At 58.8% G+C, this 17,428-nt stretch overlaps 2 protein-coding genes across 4 annotated transcripts; both read left to right on the forward strand.

The window, feature by feature from the left end:
• The first annotated feature begins 315 nt into the window (after positions 1-315).
• Positions 316-5,968, forward strand: PRSS56 (serine protease 56). Of its 2 annotated transcripts, none has more exons than XM_002812991.5 (13): positions 316-690; positions 1,318-1,425; positions 1,809-1,859; positions 1,964-2,153; positions 2,507-2,606; positions 2,694-2,853; positions 3,052-3,194; positions 3,399-3,561; positions 3,757-3,930; positions 4,024-4,188; positions 4,292-4,354; positions 4,723-4,829; positions 5,219-5,968. In XM_002812991.5, exons 1-13 carry the CDS (start codon positions 594-596, stop codon positions 5,507-5,509), a joined length of 1,812 nt encoding a protein of 603 aa, XP_002813037.3. In that variant the 5' UTR covers positions 316-593; the 3' UTR covers positions 5,510-5,968. The 2 variants fall into 2 exon arrangements, with proteins under 2 accessions (XP_002813037.3, XP_054405968.1); XM_054549993.2 differs by having other exon boundaries at positions 317-690; positions 3,754-3,930.
• A 33-nt stretch (positions 5,969-6,001) lies between these two features.
• Positions 6,002-17,066, forward strand: CHRND (cholinergic receptor nicotinic delta subunit). 2 transcript variants are annotated; one of them, XM_024243172.3, is made up of 12 exons: positions 6,002-6,269; positions 6,533-6,678; positions 7,440-7,484; positions 8,326-8,435; positions 8,565-8,720; positions 8,926-9,035; positions 10,012-10,212; positions 11,389-11,500; positions 11,580-11,694; positions 14,279-14,483; positions 14,572-14,690; positions 15,476-17,057. In XM_024243172.3, exons 1-12 carry the CDS (start codon positions 6,218-6,220, stop codon positions 15,656-15,658), a joined length of 1,554 nt encoding a protein of 517 aa, XP_024098940.1. In that variant the 5' UTR covers positions 6,002-6,217; the 3' UTR covers positions 15,659-17,057. The 2 variants fall into 2 exon arrangements, with proteins under 2 accessions (XP_024098940.1, XP_024098942.1); XM_024243174.3 differs by lacking the exons at positions 6,002-6,269; positions 6,533-6,678; positions 7,440-7,484; positions 8,926-9,035; positions 10,012-10,212 and having other exon boundaries at positions 8,354-8,435; positions 15,476-17,066.
• The last annotated feature ends 362 nt before the right edge of the window (positions 17,067-17,428 follow it).

Genomic DNA, 17,428 nt, shown 5'->3' on the forward strand with positions numbered 1-17,428 from the left:
GCTGAGAAACCCCAGACACCCCCTGCCCTCCTCCCTCCAGGAGTGTCTGCCCCGTCATAGCTGTAAGCTCCTCAGGGGGTAGAGGCAGATGGGGATCCCCCCCCATCCCAGCCCTGGAGCCAGGGCCCGCCCCCACCCAGCAGCCCCCCTCTGCCTGGCCTGCAGCCCAACCGTCAGCTCTTCTTCCCTGTCTTGGCCCCTTTGATGGAGCCGCAGAAACAAGGGCTCCTTTGACAGAAGGGGGGCTCAGAGCTGGGATGATGAGACTTCAAAGGTGAAGGTCAAGCCCACTACCCCACTCCTCCCCCAATCTTGGCCACCTTCCTGTGCACCCCTCCCCCAGGCTGTCCTCTATAAAGACCCCGCAGCCCCATTCCCCTGTGGGCTCCTAGGAGTTAAGGGCCAGGTGAGGGCTGACCAGGGAGGCGGGTAATTTTGATGTAAGAGAACGGGGTCAGATGATTTGAGGGACAAGAATTCAGTGCCTGGGGGCCGAAAGGCAGCAGAAGGCGGGCACCAAAGGATAGGCGCCCGGAAGGTGGACTCCGAGGAGGAGAGAGGACAGGGGTCTCTCACCCCAGCTCCTGGTCACCATGCTGCTGGCTGTGCTGCTGCTGCTACCCCTCCCAAGCTCATGGTTTGCCCACGGGCACCCACTGTACACGCGCCTGCCCCCCAGCACCCTGCAAGGTAAGTCCAGGCTGGCCTGAGAGCCGCGGAGTCGGGAGGAACGTAGAGGAAGTGGGACCCTGGGCGGGCGGGAACAGAAGAGCTTGTCACCCCCACTCATAAGGACCTTTGGCCCCTTCTGCCCACCCTGCTGCGAGAAGGGGCCAAGAACTGAGATATAGGTGGGAGAGGAGGGGTGTGGCGGGAAAGGGAAGGGGAGCTGTTGAGCATGCCGAAAGGAATGGAGAGAAGGCCCCATGAAGCAGAGAGAAACGGCCCGGGGCAGCACTACACCCTTGGCTGTCCCGGCCGAAGGTGGGCCACTCAAACACAGCTACTTTCAGTCAATAAAGCTGAGTTCTGCGATGTCTGTATCTTTGGGGTGGTGTCTTTACAAAAAGATTGTTAAGGAAAAGCACCTTTCAAAGATTCCAGTCCAGCTCAGTTGAATTAGGGAGACATCTTGGGCTGAGAACCTGGGACCACAGGCTCTGAGTGCTGGGGCCCAGCGTCCCCGGGGCTCACTTGCCTCCTCATTCTGTCCCAGGCTCGTGGGTCTCCCGAGGCAGGGCTCAGGGCTGGGGCCAGGAGGATGAGGCTGAGGCTCTTCCCCAACCACGCATGATTGTGTGCCCCCTGTCCCAGCAGTTCTGTCTGCCCAGGGGACTCAGGCGTTGCAGGCAGCCCAGAGGAGCGCCCAGTGGGCAATAAACCGAGTGGCGATGGAGATCCAGCACAGATCGCACGAGTGCCGAGGTGCCCACCCTGCCCCCCGTGCCCCAGTGAGCTTGCTGCCTACCCTGGGCCCATTCTGCTGCCTCTGTCCCTTCCTTCAGTCTTCACTCCCTCTTGGGGGCAGAGACTGTGTTGGGCCGCAACCCAGACTACGTTTGTGAAGGTCTGTCTCTCCGAGTGGAAAGGACACGCTAGGCTTGGGGCATGGCCTGTGCAAAGGCAGGGAGGCGGAAACACTCTGGGCTCCTGTGGTGACCAGGAGAAGTTCATGGTTGCTGAAATAGAACCTGTGTGGGCTGGAGGGCTGAGCGCAAAAGGAGAGATGGGGAGAGAGAGGCTTGGCCCAGCCTGGGGTGAGGACAGGCGAGAGGGCAGCAGTGAGACTCAAAGGTGTTTCTCCGCAGGATCTGGGCGCCCGAGGCCTCAAGCTCCCCTCCAGGACCCACCTGAGCCAGGTGAGGCTGAAAAGGCTCGAGGGGGCAGGCCTGAGAGCCGAGTGGGCCTCGAAGGCGAGGATGGCCAGAACATGTCCCTCGTGACACTCCTTGCCCCTTTCTAGGGCCGTGCGGCGAGAGGCGCCCGAGCACTGCCAACGTGACGCGGGCCCACGGCCGCATCGTGGGGGGCAGCGCGGCGCCGCCCGGGGCCTGGCCTTGGCTGGTGAGGCTGCAGCTCGGCGGGCAGCCTCTGTGCGGCGGCGTCCTGGTAGCTGCGTCCTGGGTGCTCACGGCAGCGCACTGCTTTGTAGGGTAAGTAGGACCCCCAGGCCCTGCCCAGCTGGGGTCCCCGGCGCTGGGCCCCGCACCTGCCGCGTTTTCCGGCGGGCGACGTGCGGGAAAGGTGGTCTCTGCTGCCCCCTGGCGGCCGCCGGCCCCGGGCTTCCCTTCTCAAGGCGCCGCGCCCGCCCCGCCAGGATGCCAGCCCGGAGGGGGTGGCATCGCTGGGCGAGTTCGCCCCCTCTGGGGCGGGACCCCTCCCCGGCCCGCCCTCCCTGCCCCCAGGTGGAGAAAGCCCGGCATGCGAGCGGAGGGGCAGGGTCTCCGAGGGGCCTGCGGCGTGTGCCCCTGTCCTTCCTGCGTCTCAGCTGCCGCCCGACCCGCAGCGCCCCGAATGAGCTTCTGTGGACTGTGACGCTAGCCGAGGGGTCCCGGGGGGAGCAAGCGGAGGAGGTGCCAGTGAACCGCATCCTGCCTCACCCCAAGGTGAGAAGGCAGTCCCCAGGCCCCCAAGGCTGGGCACCGCACCCCCACCCGTGCCTCCTTGACCCTGCGCCGCCTCCCCCTCCTCAGTTTGACCCGCGGACCTTCCACAACGACCTGGCCCTGGTGCAGCTGTGGACGCCGGTGAGCCCGGGGGGACCGGCGCGCCCCGTGTGCCTGCCCCAGGAGCCCCAGGAGCCCCCTGCCGGAACCGCCTGCGCCATCGCGGGCTGGGGGGCCCTCTTCGAAGGTACTGGGCGTGGGTGAGCCGGCGCGTGGTGGGAAGAATTGGGGGTCCGAGGTAATAGAGTGTGGGGAGGCCGGGTTGCCTTGGAAAAATGCTGCCTGCTCTTTCAAAGGGGGAGGAATCAAGGAGGGGGGTGGGAAGGGGACCCTCCAGGCGGGGCTCTTGCCCTCCAAACCTGAGCCTTCCACCACTTCCCTGCAGACGGGCCTGAGGCTGAAGCAGTGAGAGAGGCCCGTGTTCCCCTGCTCAGCACCGACACCTGCCGAAGGGCCCTAGGGCCCGGGCTGCGCCCCAGCACGATGCTCTGCGCCGGGTACCTGGCGGGTGGCATTGACTCGTGCCAGGTACGAACCCAGTCTGATAAGAAAAGGCCGGCTGAGCCTCCCCAGGGCCACTACGGCCTCTTCCTTCCACGTCTGTCTGTCACTCGACTTCTCTGAGCCTCTCTGTCCTCATCCCTAAAATGGACACAAGCGGCAAGCTCGCACCTGCCAGGCAGGCGTCATAGGGGGCAGGTGAATGCAGCGTCCTCTCTCTTGGCCCCGCAGGGTGACTCGGGAGGCCCCCTGACCTGTTCTGAGCCTGGCCCCCGCCCTAGAGAGGTCCTGTTCGGAGTCACCTCCTGGGGGGACGGCTGCGGGGAGCCAGGGAAGCCCGGGGTCTACACCCGCGTGGCGGTGTTCAAGGACTGGCTCCAGGAGCAGATGAGCGGTGAGCGCCCTCTTTTCCAATGCCCCGTTCCCAGTGTCCCAACGGACAACCGTGGGACAAGCCCGTTTCCACCCGGCCCATGCCCATTCCCAGCTCCCTTCTGCCTCGGGAAAGCCTGTCTCCTTCCGGGGAAGGAGTGCGGGGGCTAGGGGCCCCAAACAGAGGGTGAGCTGACCCCTGTCCCGCCCGCAGCAGCCTCCTCCAGCCGCGAGCCCAGCTGCAGGGAGCTTCTGGCCTGGGACCCCCCCCAGGAGCTGCAGGCAGACGCCGCCCGGCTCTGCGCCTTCTATGCCCGCCTGTGCCCGGGGTCCCAGGGCGCCTGTGCGCGCCTGGCGCACCAGCAGTGCCTGCAGCGCCGGCGGCGATGCGGTCAGTTCTGTTCACCAGGACCCGGACGGGGGGCGGAGAGAAGGGGGCCTGGCCAGCCTCTGACCGCTGCTCCGACTCCTGTCCGGTCTGCAGAGCTGCGCTCGCTGGCGCACACGCTGCTGGGCCTGCTACGGAACGCCCAAGAGCTGCTCGGCCCGCGTCCGGGGCTGCGGCGCCTGGCCCCTGCCCTGGCTCGCCCCGCTCCAGCGCTCAGGGAGTCTCCCCTGCAACCCGCCCGCGAGCTGCGGCTGCACTCAGGTATCCCGCGCCCTCCAGCCCAGCCCAGCCCTGGCCCGGCCCCACCCGCGCGGCAGAGCCACTTTCTCCGCCGAGGCGGTCCCCTAACCCTGTGCCTCCCCAGGATCGCGGGCTGCAGGCACTCGGTTCCCGAAGCGGAGGCCGGAGCCGCGCGGAGAAGCCAACGGTAATGACGCCCCCTGCCGACCTTCCGGAGGGGATAGGCTGAGGGCCTGGACCAGGTTGGAAGCGCTTCTACTGCAGCTCCGGGAAGCGCTTACCCCGTGGGGCAACAGGGTGGACTCGCTCTCCCCTCCCCGCCATAGAGCATATGACTCTTTTGGAGTACTTGTGGTTTTAGCTCTCATCAGTGTCAAACAGAGATGCTTTGCCTGGTGTTACTGCTTAACTTCTCAGAGCCTCAGTTTCCCCATCTATAGCATAAGCGGATAAGTGTGTCCCCTGGGAGGCCATCCTGAGGTGCTGGTGGGAGCGCCACCCCCGGTTCCATACCGCAACGGTTCATTATTCCCGGGGCCTCTCCTCTTCCTCCAGGCTGCCCTGGGCTGGAGCCCCTGCGACAGAAGTTGGCTGCCCTGCAGGGGGCCCATGCCTGGATCCTACAGGTCCCCTCGGAGCACCTGGCCATGAACTTTCATGAGGTAGGTTCCCAGGCTTCCAGACTCCTTCACGGTGGCCTGGGAAGGCTGAGACCCAGCCCAGGGAAGATGCAGAGGGCTCAGCCCCGATACCCTCCCAGCAGCCTGGGGTCGCCTCTGCCCCAGCTCTGGGGGGAGGTAGAGGGTCCGAGGGAAGGGAGTGGGGCCTGCGGAGTGTGAGCCAGGCCACTGGGGGTGGTGGTGGGGAGAGTGAGTAGAGGGGTGGGTGGGAGTGTCCACGTGAGCGGGAAATGAGCAGGGTTTCCGGGAGAAAGGGAGGAGCACGGGTCTAGGTGAGAGTTTCTGGGGCCCAGGGGGAGAGGGGGTGACCTCTGGGGTTTCAACTCAGGAGTGAGTTTCTGGGCCCCTGATCCCCACTCCTCCCTCTGTAGGTCCTGGCAGATCTGGGCTCCAAGACACTGACCGGGCTCTTCAGAGCCTGGGTGCGGGCAGGCTTGGGGGGTCGGCATGTGGCCTTCAGCGGCCTGGTGGGCCTGGAGCCGGCCACACTGGCTCGCAGCCTCCCCCGGCTGCTGGTGCAGGCCCTGCAGGCCTTCCGCGTGGCTGCCCTGGCAGAAGGGGAGCCCGAGGGACCCTGGATGGATGTAGGGCAGGGGCCTAGGCTGGAGAGGAAGGGGCACCACCCACTCAACCCTCAGGTACCCCCCGCCAGGCAACCCTGAGCCATGTCTGGGCCCCCAGCCCCTGGGGAGGACCTACTGCTCCCAGGGGCTGAGAGGGGTTCAGGAGCATAATGACAAACTGTCGCTGCCACAGTGGCTGGGTGTGTGTGGGTGGGATGGGGTGGGGGTCCTGGGCCCCCCGTGTCTTCCCAGGTTTACAATCAGAGAATCACAGCTGCTTTAATAAATGTTATTTATAATACACGGAAACAACTCTGGAGCTTTCTTGGGGTGGGACCTGGTGGGTGGACATTCAGTCTCAGGGGTGGGGCCCAGGCAGGGCTGCCTCTGGAAGCAGTTGGCAAGGGTAACAGAGGCTGGAAAGGGGCTGTGAGGCCCCCATCTGAGCCTATCTCCTGCCTCCTGAGAAGCAGCAGCAGCTGGCCTGCCTGTTGCCCCGCCCCCGTGCATGGCTGCCCAGCACTGGCCCCAGTGCCCTGTGTCTCCGCCCAGCGCCTCCCGGCCCTCCCTCCCCACCCCCCACCTCTGAGATGCGGGGAGTCCCAGCCTGGGATCTTTGCCCCATGTCCTTGGGCTCCTGCCCTGGCTGGCCCGTCCCCCACCGCCATGAGGTGTCAGATTGCGTTTCCGGCTGCCTCTTCCCGTTGACCCCCTCCTCCCCCAACACCTGTCCCCTCTCCCGCCCACCCTCATTCCACAGCCCTGTAGACGGGAGGGGCAGATGCACGTCCCAGTCAGAGGGATGGGATGGAAGGGCCAGTGCTGTCACTGGGGCTGCTGGCTGCCCTGGCGGTGTGTGGTAAGGGAAGACATCCTCCCCACCCTGGGGTCCCCCGTGATGCCCACCCAGGCCCCACACCGCATGGCTCCTCTCACTCACTGCACTCCCACTCTGCCATCTCTCCCTGTGCGGGGCCGCCTTCTGGGGTCCCCACTCCCAGGGAGTGGTTGGATTCCCCAGTGCTCATCCCAACCTCATGGTCCAGCAGGACCTCAGGGCAGCTTCCTTCCTGAGTCCCCTGCCCAGTGCCCCATTCAGTCCTTGTCCCTGACCCTCCCCAGGCAGCTGGGGGCTGAACGAGGAGGAGCGGCTGATCCGGCACCTGTTTCAAGAGAAGGGCTACAACAAGGAGCTCCGGCCCGTGGCACACAAAGAGGAGAGCGTGGACGTTGCCCTGGCCCTCACACTCTCCAACCTCATCTCCCTGGTGAGAGGCCCTCCGTGGGTCGGGAGGGAGGGCGGGGACGGCTTTCCAGGACCAGGATAGCCATGGACGAAGCTAGAAGCCCCCACCTGGCCTATGGCCGCTCCCTTGCTGCGGCTGCTCTGTGCCCTGAGAGGCTGCTGTCCTGCCCCTCCAGTGTCAGCTCTGGGGTGTCCCCCATTCACACCCATAGCATGCCCCATCTGTGACACACTTCAGAGGCAACCGGTCCTCTCTGCTCCCTGGCTGCCCACCCACTCCTGACTGTGAGTGATCAGGGCCCAGATGCCATGGTTTCCCTGGCTGCCCACCCACTCCTGACTGTGAGTGATCAGGGCCCAGATGCCATGGTTTCCCTGGTTGCCAGTTGAGGGTGGGTGAATGTAGGCCGGGTGCAGTGACTCATGCCTGTAATCCCAGCACTTTGGGAGGCCGAGGTGGGCGGATCACCTGAGGTCAGGAGTTCGAGACCAGCCTGGCCAACATAGTAAAACCTGATCTCTACTAAAAATACAAAAATTAGCCGGGTGTGATGGTGTGCGCCTGTAATCCCAGCTACTAGGAAGGCTGAGGCAGGAGAATCGCTCGAACCCAGGAGGCAGAGGTTGCAGGTTGCAGTGAGCCGAGATCGTGCCACTGCACTCCATCCTGGGCAATTGAGCAAGACTCCGGAAAAAAAAAAAGAGAGAGAGAGAGAGTGGGTGAATGTGTGCGGATAAAAGAATGATATGGCCCTGAACGATGGCCCTACCGTCTAATTACAGAAAGAAGTTGAGGAGACCCTCACTACCAACGTGTGGATAGAGCACGTAAGAATGCCCCTCCCAGCCGGGCACGGTGGCTCACGCCTGTAATCCCAGCACTTTGGGAGGCCGAGGGGGGTGGATCACGAGGTCAGGAGATTGAGACCATCTTGGCTAACACGGTGAAACCCCGTCTCTACTAAAAACACAAAAAATTAGCCAGGTGTGGTGGTGGGTACCTGTAGTCCCAGCTACTCAGGAAGCTGAGGCAGGAGAATGGTGTGAACCCAGGAGGCGGAGCTTGCAGCGAGCTGAGATTGCGCCACTGCACTCCAGCCTGGGTGACAGAACAAGACTCCGTCTCAAAAAAAAAAAAAAAAAAAAAAAAAAAAAAAAAAGAGAATGCCCCTCCGAGAGCCGGTGGAGTGGGGGAGGGAATGCAGGGCACCAGGTTGCTTCCGCTTGGAGATCCCATCTGCCTTGGACACTGTTCTCCAGGAGGGGTTGGTGCCTCCCTACAGGGAAGCCCCAGGCCCAACCGTCCTTCCCCCACCTAGTGCCCTCACCAGCCCTGATGTCACCTTCAAGTGGATTAGGATTCACGTGTTGGAAAATTGCCACTTTATCTTGATGTTTATTAGAAAACATTCTCCTCCTGCCTGTCAAAAGTTCACAATACGGACACAAATCTTCTATGCTCACAGTAGAAATAATGCTCCCTTATTGTGCAGTGAGCATCCTGCACAGCTGTCCATGACAGACCTGAATCCACACTCTGTACCTGCCTTCCCCAAACCTCTTTTGTCACAGCTCTCAGACCCTGTTCAGTCTTCTCTCAGGGAAGTGGGGGGAGCCAGGAGCCTGGATGGCTGCAGAGTGCACTGGTGACATGCCTTTGGGATTCCAGGGCTGGACAGACAACCGGCTGAAGTGGAATGCTGAAGAATTTGGAAACATCAGTGTCCTGCGCCTCCCCCCGGACATGGTGTGGCTCCCAGAGATTGTGCTGGAGAACAAGTTGAGCCAAGCCCTCCCTGACCTCCCCTCTGTCACCCTGCCTCCTTTCCTTAAGCCTCCTCTGCCTCCCTCAACTCTGCCAGTCCTGAGTGGCCAGAGCTCACTATGGTTCTTATCCCTGTCCCCCAGCAATGACGGCTCCTTCCAGATCTCCTACTCCTGCAACGTGCTTGTCTACAACTATGGCTTCGTGTACTGGCTGCCACCTGCCATCTTCCGCTCCTCCTGCCCCATCTCTGTCACCTATTTCCCCTTTGACTGGCAGAACTGCTCCCTCAAGTTCAGGTGTGCCCATTTCTCCAGCCACCCATCACCCCAAAGCACCCTGCCAGAGGCCAAAGAAGGTGACTGAAGCACCCTCAGACAGAGGCCCCTGCCCTGTCTGGATTAGTGCTGCGCTCCCCACAATGGTCCTCTCTTACCAGCCCTTCCCCACTCTGTGGCCCCAGTCACTGGCCGAGTGTCACTCTCTGCCCATTGCCCTCCCCAGTTCCCTCAGGTACACAGCCAAAGAGATCACCCTGAGCCTGAAACAGGATGCCGAAAAGAACCGCACCTACCCCGTGGAGTGGATCATCATTGACCCTGAAGGCTTCACAGGTGCTGGAAGCAGACACCAGTGGGTGGGCAGGTCCCTCAGACACACACACACACAGACACACTGGCACTGCCCACCCCAGAGATACAAACGTGCACACACACACGCACTTAGGATACCGATACACAGCTACTCACACACGCAGCTAGACACAGAAGGGCAGACACATGCCCACCCACAGAGGAGCACACAGACACTCACACTTCCTGAATGCAAAGCTATCCCAAAGGCAGAGAGAGAAGGTGCCAGGGCCCTCCCCACGCCCCTGCCCAGGCCGGGAAGTCATGCTTCTCCCACATGAGATGCCTGTGGCTGACAGGGGTTTAGTCTTTCCTGTGCCTGGTGAGCCCAGGGGTGTGGTTGGCATGAGGGCTGTGTCATCCTGATGGGGGTGTCTGCCACCCCTCCTGACATCCTCATCCCTGATCTGTACCCAGGCTCGGATCCTCCATGGGGCCTACCACTCGCCCCGTCCATCAGAAGGGACCCTGTCTCACTGTCTCAGGCTGGCACATCATGGCAGGGATAGTTTTACTGTCACTGTCTCATCATCCCCAAGGCCCAGGCCGAGAAGGAGTGGCTCAATTAATGTCCAGGAGGGTTTTCTTTGTTACTTAGAAAGACAGGCTCAATGTCTGAAAGCATTTGTTTGACTTGGTGTCTTAATCTGCAATACCTATTTTTGGCTCGTGTATCTTTTGAGCCAAAAGATACTCCTTATTTGAGTCCTGTATGGCCTCAGCTTCTATTTTTTCTGAAAAGATAAAAAAGAAATCAGTCACAGAGGAAGATTTCCCCTCACAGATGGAAACTTCCATCCCGACCCCCCAGGGAATGACACCCACCAGCGGGACCCCGTAGACAGCCCATCCGCGTCTCTGGACTGGCTTGCCCTGCCCAGCCCCTCATTCTGTCCCCAGGCCCTGCCCAGCTCCCTTGGCCTGGCCTGACCCTAAGATGTCCATGTGCCGCCCTCAGAGAACGGGGAGTGGGAGATAGTCCACCGACCGGCCAAGGTCAACGTGGACCCCAGAGCCCCTCTGGACAGCCCCAGCCGCCAGGACGTCACCTTCTACCTCATCATCCGCCGCAAGCCCCTCTTCTACATCATCAACATCCTGGTGCCCTGCGTGCTCATCTCCTTCATGGTCAACCTGGTCTTCTACCTACCAGCCGACAGTGAGCCTCCAGGCCCCATCCCCTGCTCCCCCTCCCCAAGCCCACCTGAGCATAGCCAGCCCCAGTCCTGCCCCCTCACTTCCTCCTGGGAGCCACCTGGGGTCTCCATTCCTGGAGCTCCCTGCCTGGGTCCAGGTGTGACGGCCAGGTGGCCACCCAGAGGGAGGGCTGTATGATTCTGGGCAACATCCCCAAATGGACAGGGCAGGGCATCTCCAAGATGCTACTTCCCATGGACTCTCAGAAGAACTGCTAAACTGTCCCTCTGTCAGGGCAGAGACCAAGTCCCTTATGGTCACCAGTATGTGACCGTGGGCCTGGCACACAGGAGGTCCTCAAATGTTGAACCAGTGGGTGAATAACAGGGTCTCTAGGACAGTAGGGTGTGAGGCAGAAAACCCATCTATGCTCACCTGACTCTATGAGGCAGTGGTTTACAAGTTCAGAATATTTACTATGAGCAGGGCATAGTGAGTCCCAGGGTCAAAGGCCACCCAGCCCCTGCCCCTGGCAGGACTTGAGGAGGGAGAAAGGGGGCACCTTCCATCTGCAGTGGGGTTGGGAGGGCTCCTAGAGGAGGTGGAGTTTGAATGGACTTGAGCAGCATTGGGTGGGGCTACCACAGGCAGGAGGAGCAATGCCAATAAGGAGGGGGCCAGGCAGGGGCTGAGGGGACCTCAGCAGGGGAGCCCCCCTTCCCGCCCTTGCCATCACGTGCAGGAGCTCAGGTGGGAAGAGCAAGACAGCACTGGCCTGGGGTCTCTGAGTGAGGGGCTGACAGTTGGGGTGTTATCCTGGTTCTACAAGGACAACCTGGTGCTTTCTAAGCAGGGAGTAAGCACGCAGGTCTGTGCTCCAGGAAGGTTCAGTGGCGTGGGTGGGTTGTGACAGCTGATTTTCATGAGCACTTACCCAGTGCCAGGCAGAGTCATGTGTGTTAAACACACTCTCTCACCACATTTAACAGTTGAGAAAACTGATGCACAGAGAGGTTGGGCTACTTGCCCAAGGTCACCCAGCTAGTAAGTGGCAGAGCTGAGATTTGCACCCAGGCACTCGAGCTCCATAACCCGTAATTTTCATCAGGGTACGATGGTACTACAGAGGTGCCAGGGGCCACAGTGGGACCCTCTAGGACTGGTGCCCCAAGGTCACAGCTAAGTCTGGCTTCCCCAGGTGGCGAGAAGACATCAGTGGCCATCTCGGTGCTCCTGGCTCAGTCTGTCTTCCTGCTGCTCATCTCCAAGCGTCTGCCCGCCACATCCATGGCCATCCCCCTTATCGGCAAGTGAGTGACGCCCAAGCCCAGCCCCACCCTGCTTGCCCAGCCCAGCCCTGGGGGCTCCAAGCTAAGTGTTTGCCCACAGGTTCCTGCTCTTCGGCATGGTGCTGGTCACCATGGTTGTGGTGATCTGTGTCATCGTGCTAAATATCCACTTCCGAACACCCAGCACCCATGTGCTGTCTGAGGGGGTCAAGAAGGTGAGTACTTGGCCTGGTGCAAAGGCTCACCACTATAATCCGGGCACTTCAGGAGGCTGAGGCGGGAGAATCTCTTGAGCCCAGGAGTTGGAGACCAGCCTGGGCAACATAGAGACACCCCTGTCTCTACAAACAATCAAAAAAATTAGCCAGGTATGATGGTGCATGCTTGTAGTCCCAGCTACTCAAGAGGCTGAGGTGGATCACTTGAGCCTGGGAGGTCAAAGCTGCCGTGAGCTGTGATCGTGCCAGGGCACTCCAGCCTGGGCAACAGAGTGAAATCGTGTCTCAAAAAAAAAAAAGGAAATGAGCACTCTCAATAGCCAAAAGCTGGAGATTGAGCCAGGTACAGTGGCTCACACCTGGAGTCTCAGCTACTCGGGAGGCTGAGGTGGGAGGATCCCGGGAACCCAGGAGTTGGAGGTTGCAATGTGCTATGATCACATCATTGCACCCCAGTCTGGGCAACAGATCGAGACCCCATCTCTAAAAAAAAACAAAAACAAAAACAAAGCAGGGGCTGGGCATGGTAGCTCACACCTGTAATCCCAGCACTTTGGGAGGCTGAGGTGGGTGGATTACCTGAGGTCAGGAGTTCGAGACCACCCTAGCCAACATAGTGAAACCCCGTCTCTACTAAAAATACAAAAATTAGCCGGGCGTGATAGCGTGCACTTGTAATCCCAGCTACTCGGGGGGCTGAGGTACAAGAATCACTTGAACCTGGGAGGTGGAGGTTGCAGTGAGCTGAGATCCCACCACTGCACTCCAGCCTGGGCGACAAGAGACAAGAGCGAAACTCTGTCTCCAAAAAAAAAAAATCTGGAAGTTGTCCAAAGGCCATCTGTAGAACGGGTAAAGACACTGGACGTATACTCCCACGGGAGTGCTGCTCAGCAGTGCAGAAGCACCCGTGGCTGCTGCACCCCTGCACGTGTAGTGTAGGGGTGAACCTACACTGGCACAGTGTTCTGTGAAAGAAACCAGATGCAGCAGCACCTGCTGCAGGCCTCACTTTGTAAGAAGTTCAAGAACAGGCCAAATCAATGTTTGGTGATGGAAGTCAGAATGGTGGCTATCTCTGGGGCTGGGAGGGAACTGAGTGGGGGCAGGTGTGAGGGAGACTTTTGGGGATGGTGTTCACTATCTCATCACTGGTGATTTACCCAGTGGAAAGCATCTGTAAAAATTCATCTAGCGGCCAGGCGTGGTGGCTCACGCCTGTAATCCCAGCACTTCGGGAGGCTGAGATGGGCGGATCACGAGGTCAGGAAATCGAGACCATCCTTACTAACACGGTGAAACCCCATCTCTACTAAAAATACAAAAAATTAGCCGGGCGTGGTTGCAGGCGCCTGTAGTCCCAGCTACTCGAGAGGCTGAGGCAGGAGAATAGCATGAACCCAGGAGGCGGAGCTTGCAGTAAGCGGAGATCGCGCCACCGCAGTCCAGCCTGGGTGACAGAGCGAGACTCTGTCTCAAAAAAAAAAAAAAAAAAATTCATCTAGCTATATACTTAAGATGTGCTCATTCCACTGTATGCTGCAACTCAGAAGGAAGAAGGGGAGGACTGAGTGCAGGGTGCTCAGGAGGGGGCTGCCCTTGCCTCTCGGCTACTGCAGAGCCGGCTGGCTGTTCTGGGACAGCTGAAGGCAGTTTAGCAACTCTCTTTTTTTTTTTTTTTTGAGATGGAGTCTCCCTCTGTTGCCCAGGCTGGAGTGCAGTGGTTCGATCTCAGCTCACTGCAACCTCTGTCTCCCAGGTTCAAGTGATTTTCATGCCTCAGCCTCCTAAGTAGCTGGGATTACAGGCGCCCGCCACCATGCCCGGCTAATTTTTGTATTTTTAGTAGAGATGTGTTTCATCACGTTGGCCATGCTGGTCTCGAACTCCTGACCTCAAGTGATCCACCCGCCTCGGCTTCCCAAAGAGCTGGGACTATAGGCGTGAGCCACTGTGCCCGGCCTTAGCAACTCTTTTTGTCTTTCAGCATTTGATGGGGGAGACTCTAGCATTTGGAGCATTTACCTTAGTTTTTGGTCTTTAATCATTTTTAGCGAATGGGTTCTGCTCCACACCATGGGTGATGTGGGAGAGCTGGAAGCAACCTGCACGTGCATCAGTAGGAGATCGGGGAATCAATGACAGAGTCAGACGGGGGAGCACTTTGTGGCAGCCAGGAATGAAGTCACAGATGTTAGGATGTGTAAAGGTCACCCCATGCTTGTAAAATGGCCTTTCTTGGCCAGGCACAGTGCCTCACACCTGTAATCCCAGCACTTTGGGAGGCCAAGTCAGGCGGATCACGAGGTCAGGAGAGCAAGACCATCCTGGCCAACATGGTGAAACCCCATCTCTACTAAAAATACAAAAATTAGCTGGGCATGGTGGCACGTGCCTGTAGTCCCAACTACTTGGGAGGCTGAGGCAGAAGAATCACTTGAACCTGGGAGGTGGAGGTTGCAGTGAGCCGAGATCGCGCCACTGCACTCCAGCCTGGTGACAGAATGAGACTCCGTCTCAAAAACAAAAAACAAAAAACGAAAAACAACGCCTTTCTTGTGGCCCCTTGACATGGCCCCAGCTCTTCCTGGAGACCCTGCCGGAGCTCCTGCACATGTCCCGCCCAGCAGAGGATGGACCCAGCCCTGGGGCCCTGGTGCGGAGGAGCAGCTCCCTGGGATACATCTCCAAGGCCGAGGAGTACTTCTTGCTCAAGTCCCGCAGTGACCTCATGTTCGAAAAGCAGTCAGAGCGGCACGGGCTGGCCAGGCGCCTCACCACTGCACGTGGGTCCCCCCTAGTCTTGGTTTTCAGCCCATCTGTGGGAGGTGGGTGGAGGCAGGCCTCATACCCTCTCTGGCCCCTTGTCCGTAGGCCGGCCCCCAGCAAGCTCTGAGCAGGCCCAGCAGGAACTCTTCAATGAGCTGAAGCCAGCTGTGGATGGGGCAAACTTCATTGTTAACCACATGAGGGACCAGAACAATTACAATGAGGTAAGGGACCACAGGATTGCCATGTACAGGTGTTCAAGTAGGGCACTGATTAAGTGTATTCTATCTTAAGAGGGCAGGGTTCCCCTTAGAGACACATACCAACTTAGATGAGGGAGTTAATGTGATACAGATTCCAGGCCCCCCCAGGGAGAGAGAACTCCTGCCTGGCACCCTATAGCAGCACTGGGGCCAGGCACACACACATAGGCACACAGCTCCACCCTGTCCAGGCCACACTCTGAGCATCCCTTAGGGTCCCTTCTTTCTCCCAGCTGCCAATCATCTTCTATCCCTACTCAGTTCCAAGCCTGATACTCCAGACAGAACCAGACATTTTAAAGGTAGCCATATATGGTTATTCAACATTATACAACTTCTAAAAATTCTCTCTTGAGAAAGGGCACCTTTTCCCAGTTCACATATGGGCTGGCAGCAGCCCTGACTTGCTGGGATGGGGGAGAAGAAGAGAGGGGTCTATCCACCTTCCTAAGCCCCTAGGAGAGACCCCTGGGCCTCAGTTTCTCTCTAGCCCCAGAGCCCTGTGCTACAGCAGAGAGGGAGGCTATGGTCTGTTCTCTGCCTCCTCAACAGAGTGATCAGCCCTGCCTGTGGCCAGAGGGGCCTGGGACCTTGCTGGGGACAAGCCGGCATTATCCTGCAAGCCCGAGGCAGCCTCTGCAGGCACACTGAGCCGCCCTCTGCCTCCATGGCTGGGTCCCAGCTTGGGGGTGGGACTTTGTGGCCTGAGGCCCTCTTCACCCCACTCTCTCTGCCCCTACCCACAGGAGAAAGACAGCTGGAACCGAGTGGCCCGCACAGTGGACCGCCTCTGCCTGTTTGTGGTGACGCCTGTCATGGTGGTGGGCACAGCCTGTATCTTCCTGCAGGGCGTTTACAACCAGCCACCACCCCAGCCTTTTCCCGGGGACCCCTACTCCTACAACGTGCAGGACAAGCGCTTCATCTAGGGCGGGCCTGTGGGGGAGCCAGGAGACAGCAGGGTCTGAGAGAGGAGCCACGGTCCCTAATGACACCCACTCCTAGCCCTGAGGCTCACACCCCTCAGACTGGGGAAGAGTCCAAGGAAGGGAGGGAGCAGCCACTCCTCAATGCTCAATGGCTCCCCTGAAATCAAGACAGGGGCCACCTGAGACAGTCTGAGGGTGGACATCGGCTACAGCGGGTGGGCAGGACAATTTTGGGGGAGGCCTAAGGCTGGTTCAGGGGCCAGGGAGGAGGCCACTCAGGGTGGCCTCAGGGGGAGAGCTCTGATAGGGGTGAGACAGATAGGGCCCCTTCTCTGCTCCTCCTCCCCCAAGGTGTGGGGTAGAGCAGGCAGGAATCTGCGCCTTCACTCTCTGGCCCCTCCAGCCTCCCTCTTTCCACCTACCCTTCAACCTCAGGCTTCTGAGGCCTCAACTGGGAGTGAGGCTGAGGACACCTCCCTCCCTCCAGACCCCAGAGTATCCTTTCCTAGCTCTTTCTGCGTTGACCACTCTGCCTAGGACCCTTTGGGAAGTTGAGGACTAGAGTGGAAAGGTCAGGATTGACATCCACAAAGACTTGGGGTCAGCCTGAGGTTGCACACAAAATCCTAGAGGACCAGAACGCAGCACCTCTACCCAAAAGGCCCCTGCCCTCCAGCACCTACTTCTCTCCTAAGTAGGGTTGCCATGCATTATTTGGGGCATACATATTCCAAAAAATCATTCATTGTTTCTCTGAAATTTGTCTCGTATTTTTATTTGCTAAATCTAGCAACCCTATCCCAAAGGCAGCCTCCACTCAATCCTATCCTGAGGGCCAAAGGCCAAGGCTGCAGGAATTGAGAGACAAGGGTCTGTTTGTATGGCGGCCCACCTCCAAGATGGCCCCAGTGATGCCCAGTATTCACACCCTTGTGCAGTCCCCTCACTCTGCACCAGGGTGGGTCTGGGCAACCAATAGAATGAGGCAGAAGTGATGGTACCTCACTTCCCAGATTCAGTTAGGAAAGACTATGGCCTCTTTCTTGCTCATTAGCCCTCATTCTCACATCAGTTGGATCTCTCACTTTGGGGAAGCCAGCCGGCATGTTGAGGAGCCCTATGGAGAGGCCCACATGGCAAGGAACTAAGGCCTCCTGCCAACAGCCACGTGAGTGAATGTGGAAATGGATCCTCTGCCCCAGTAGGGCCTTCGGATGAGATCACAGCCCAGTAGACATCTTATGTGCAGCCCCCTGAAAGTCCCTAAGCCAGAACCACCAGCTAAGTGGCTCCTGGATTCCTGACCCCCAGAAACTGTGTTGAGATAATAAATGTGTGTTGTTTTAAGTGACAAAGTTTTGGTGTCTTTTGTTAAACCAGCAATGTGACCTTGAGTAAGCCGCTCCTCATCTCTTACCTTCCATTTTCTAATCTGCAAAATGTGTGTCTAGTAAGTCCTAGTCATGGGGTGTTGTGAAAATTGAATTTCTAGTAGGAGCATTTTCATGTGACCTGCACATTTAATGGGTGGTGATTTAACCCATTTTCCTCAAGGGAGAATTGGTGACCTCATTAACTCAGATATACAGAAGGTGAGATTTTTAGTGTTTAGATGTAACCAAGGAAAAAGAAAAACCATTTAAAACCAAAACTTCTGCCTTCCAGCATGAACTATTCACAAAATTCAAGGTACAAATCTTTAATTTTCCTGTCTAAATAGGAAAGCCTGTCTAAATAGGAAAGCTCACACCTGTCAGGTGAGCAGGAAGT

Source organism: Pongo abelii, chromosome 11 (genome assembly GCF_028885655.2).
Source record: "Pongo abelii isolate AG06213 chromosome 11, NHGRI_mPonAbe1-v2.0_pri, whole genome shotgun sequence".
NCBI lineage: Eukaryota > Metazoa > Chordata > Mammalia > Primates > Hominidae > Pongo > Pongo abelii.